General features: G+C 37.0%; 1 protein-coding gene across 2 annotated transcripts; it reads right to left on the reverse strand.

Moving 5' to 3' along the window:
• Positions 1-70: 70 nt before the first annotated feature.
• On the reverse strand, positions 71-1,031 carry LOC105120365 (3-hydroxyisobutyryl-CoA hydrolase-like protein 1, mitochondrial). Of its 2 annotated transcripts, XM_011018526.1 has the most exons (4): positions 869-1,031; positions 698-778; positions 423-491; positions 71-332 (listed from the first exon to the last, which is right to left on the reverse strand). In XM_011018526.1, the coding sequence occupies exons 1-4, from the start codon at positions 992-994 to the stop codon at positions 261-263; spliced, it is 348 nt and encodes a 115-aa protein (XP_011016828.1). In that variant the 5' UTR covers positions 995-1,031; the 3' UTR covers positions 71-260. The 2 variants fall into 2 exon arrangements, with proteins under 2 accessions (XP_011016828.1, XP_011016827.1); XM_011018525.1 differs by having other exon boundaries at positions 71-491.
• Between the last annotated feature and the right edge of the window lie 150 nt (positions 1,032-1,181).

Consider the following 1,181-nt stretch of genomic DNA (forward strand, 5'->3'; position numbering starts at 1 on the left):
AAAAACTTTCATCCATTTTTAAAAATTTTAATTTATATTTTCATCTAAATTATATCTCTCTTTTTATTTATTATTAAAATAGCATCATTTTACAGGAGATTTAACATTCTTTGTTTAGAGTTCTGACACCGATTTTTAATCGAGAAATCAAAATAGTTTGATGATAAAATTAATATAAAAATAGCTTGGATGCAAAATTGATAATACTCTAATAATCTGGTAATGTATTTGAAGTTTGCTAAAACAAAATCGCCAAACCGTTATTCACCTTCATTGATTAACCGATATAGTCTCACAACGTCTCCACCAGCACAAAATGCTCTGCCATTTCCCTACAGGAAGCTCAAAACGCTGTGGTTGAGGGGCTGCGGTGAAGCAGAATACACAGTTCGTATAACCAAAACTGAAAAACAAATGCTTACCTTCAGCACGATAAAATCAACGAGGGGATCGTTCGCCCAGGACTCGTACAGTTTAGTAAGCCGATGTCCCTGATAATTTATAGCATCAAAAACCCAAATGTAGCCATTTTCTCTAGCGAGCATCAGCTAGTTGCAAGAATACACTTGCCAAAAACGTATAGAATTGGGGGGGAGCTACATGTTTATGGACCCAATAAAGACGATAGAATTTATAGGATCATGAATAAACAAGAATTGCAGGAGTGTTGAATGAAAATGACTGTGCATAATCATACCATTGGAGTGGTGAGAGCATTCAGGACATGGGGTCTATTAAGGATGACAACTCTTGAGTTTGTTCCTTTCTCAACCAGCACCTGAAAGAACAAGGAGCAGTCACCTGATTAAAACGCATCGTGTAGACGTACGTCTATACATCAATCCGGGTGCGATTCCTGAGAAGTTACCGAATTTTCAAGATCTTCACAGCTATTTGTAGCACTGTTGAGTGATGAGGAAAGGGTCCTTCTAAGAAAGGAAAACGGAGTAGTCTTGTTTAAAGCACTCTTCAGGACTTTGAAACCCTGCTGCATCTTTTGTTCTCTGTTATGTACTCTTTGGGGGCTTCCTGTGGCTACGTCATATGGTTACACTTTTACCAACACATTCTTATATAGCATTGAAGGTATTCTGCGTTGGGTTGGTTGTCATTATCATAAACCAACCATTAATTAATAGCACCATCTATTGATAAATATAATAGCTAGAGCTAGAGCTGTA

Source organism: Populus euphratica, unplaced genomic scaffold, assembly GCF_000495115.2.
Source record: "Populus euphratica unplaced genomic scaffold, PopEup_1.0 scaffold7781.1, whole genome shotgun sequence".
Taxonomy (NCBI): domain Eukaryota; kingdom Viridiplantae; phylum Streptophyta; class Magnoliopsida; order Malpighiales; family Salicaceae; genus Populus; species Populus euphratica.

Bases quoted from the DNA above. Each gene is read 5' to 3' on its own strand.
- LOC105120365 (XM_011018525.1), bottom strand. From the start codon at position 994: ATGCAGCAGGGTTTCAAAGTCCTGAAGAGTGCTTTAAACAAGACTACT. The intron at 779-868 runs GTAACTTCTCAG...TTGTTCTTTCAG, and splicing joins GTGAAGATCTTGAAAATTCG to GTGCTGGTTGAGAAAGGAAC. The intron at 492-697 runs GTATGATTATGC...ATAAATTATCAG, and splicing joins ATGCTCTCACCACTCCAATG to GGACATCGGCTTACTAAACT.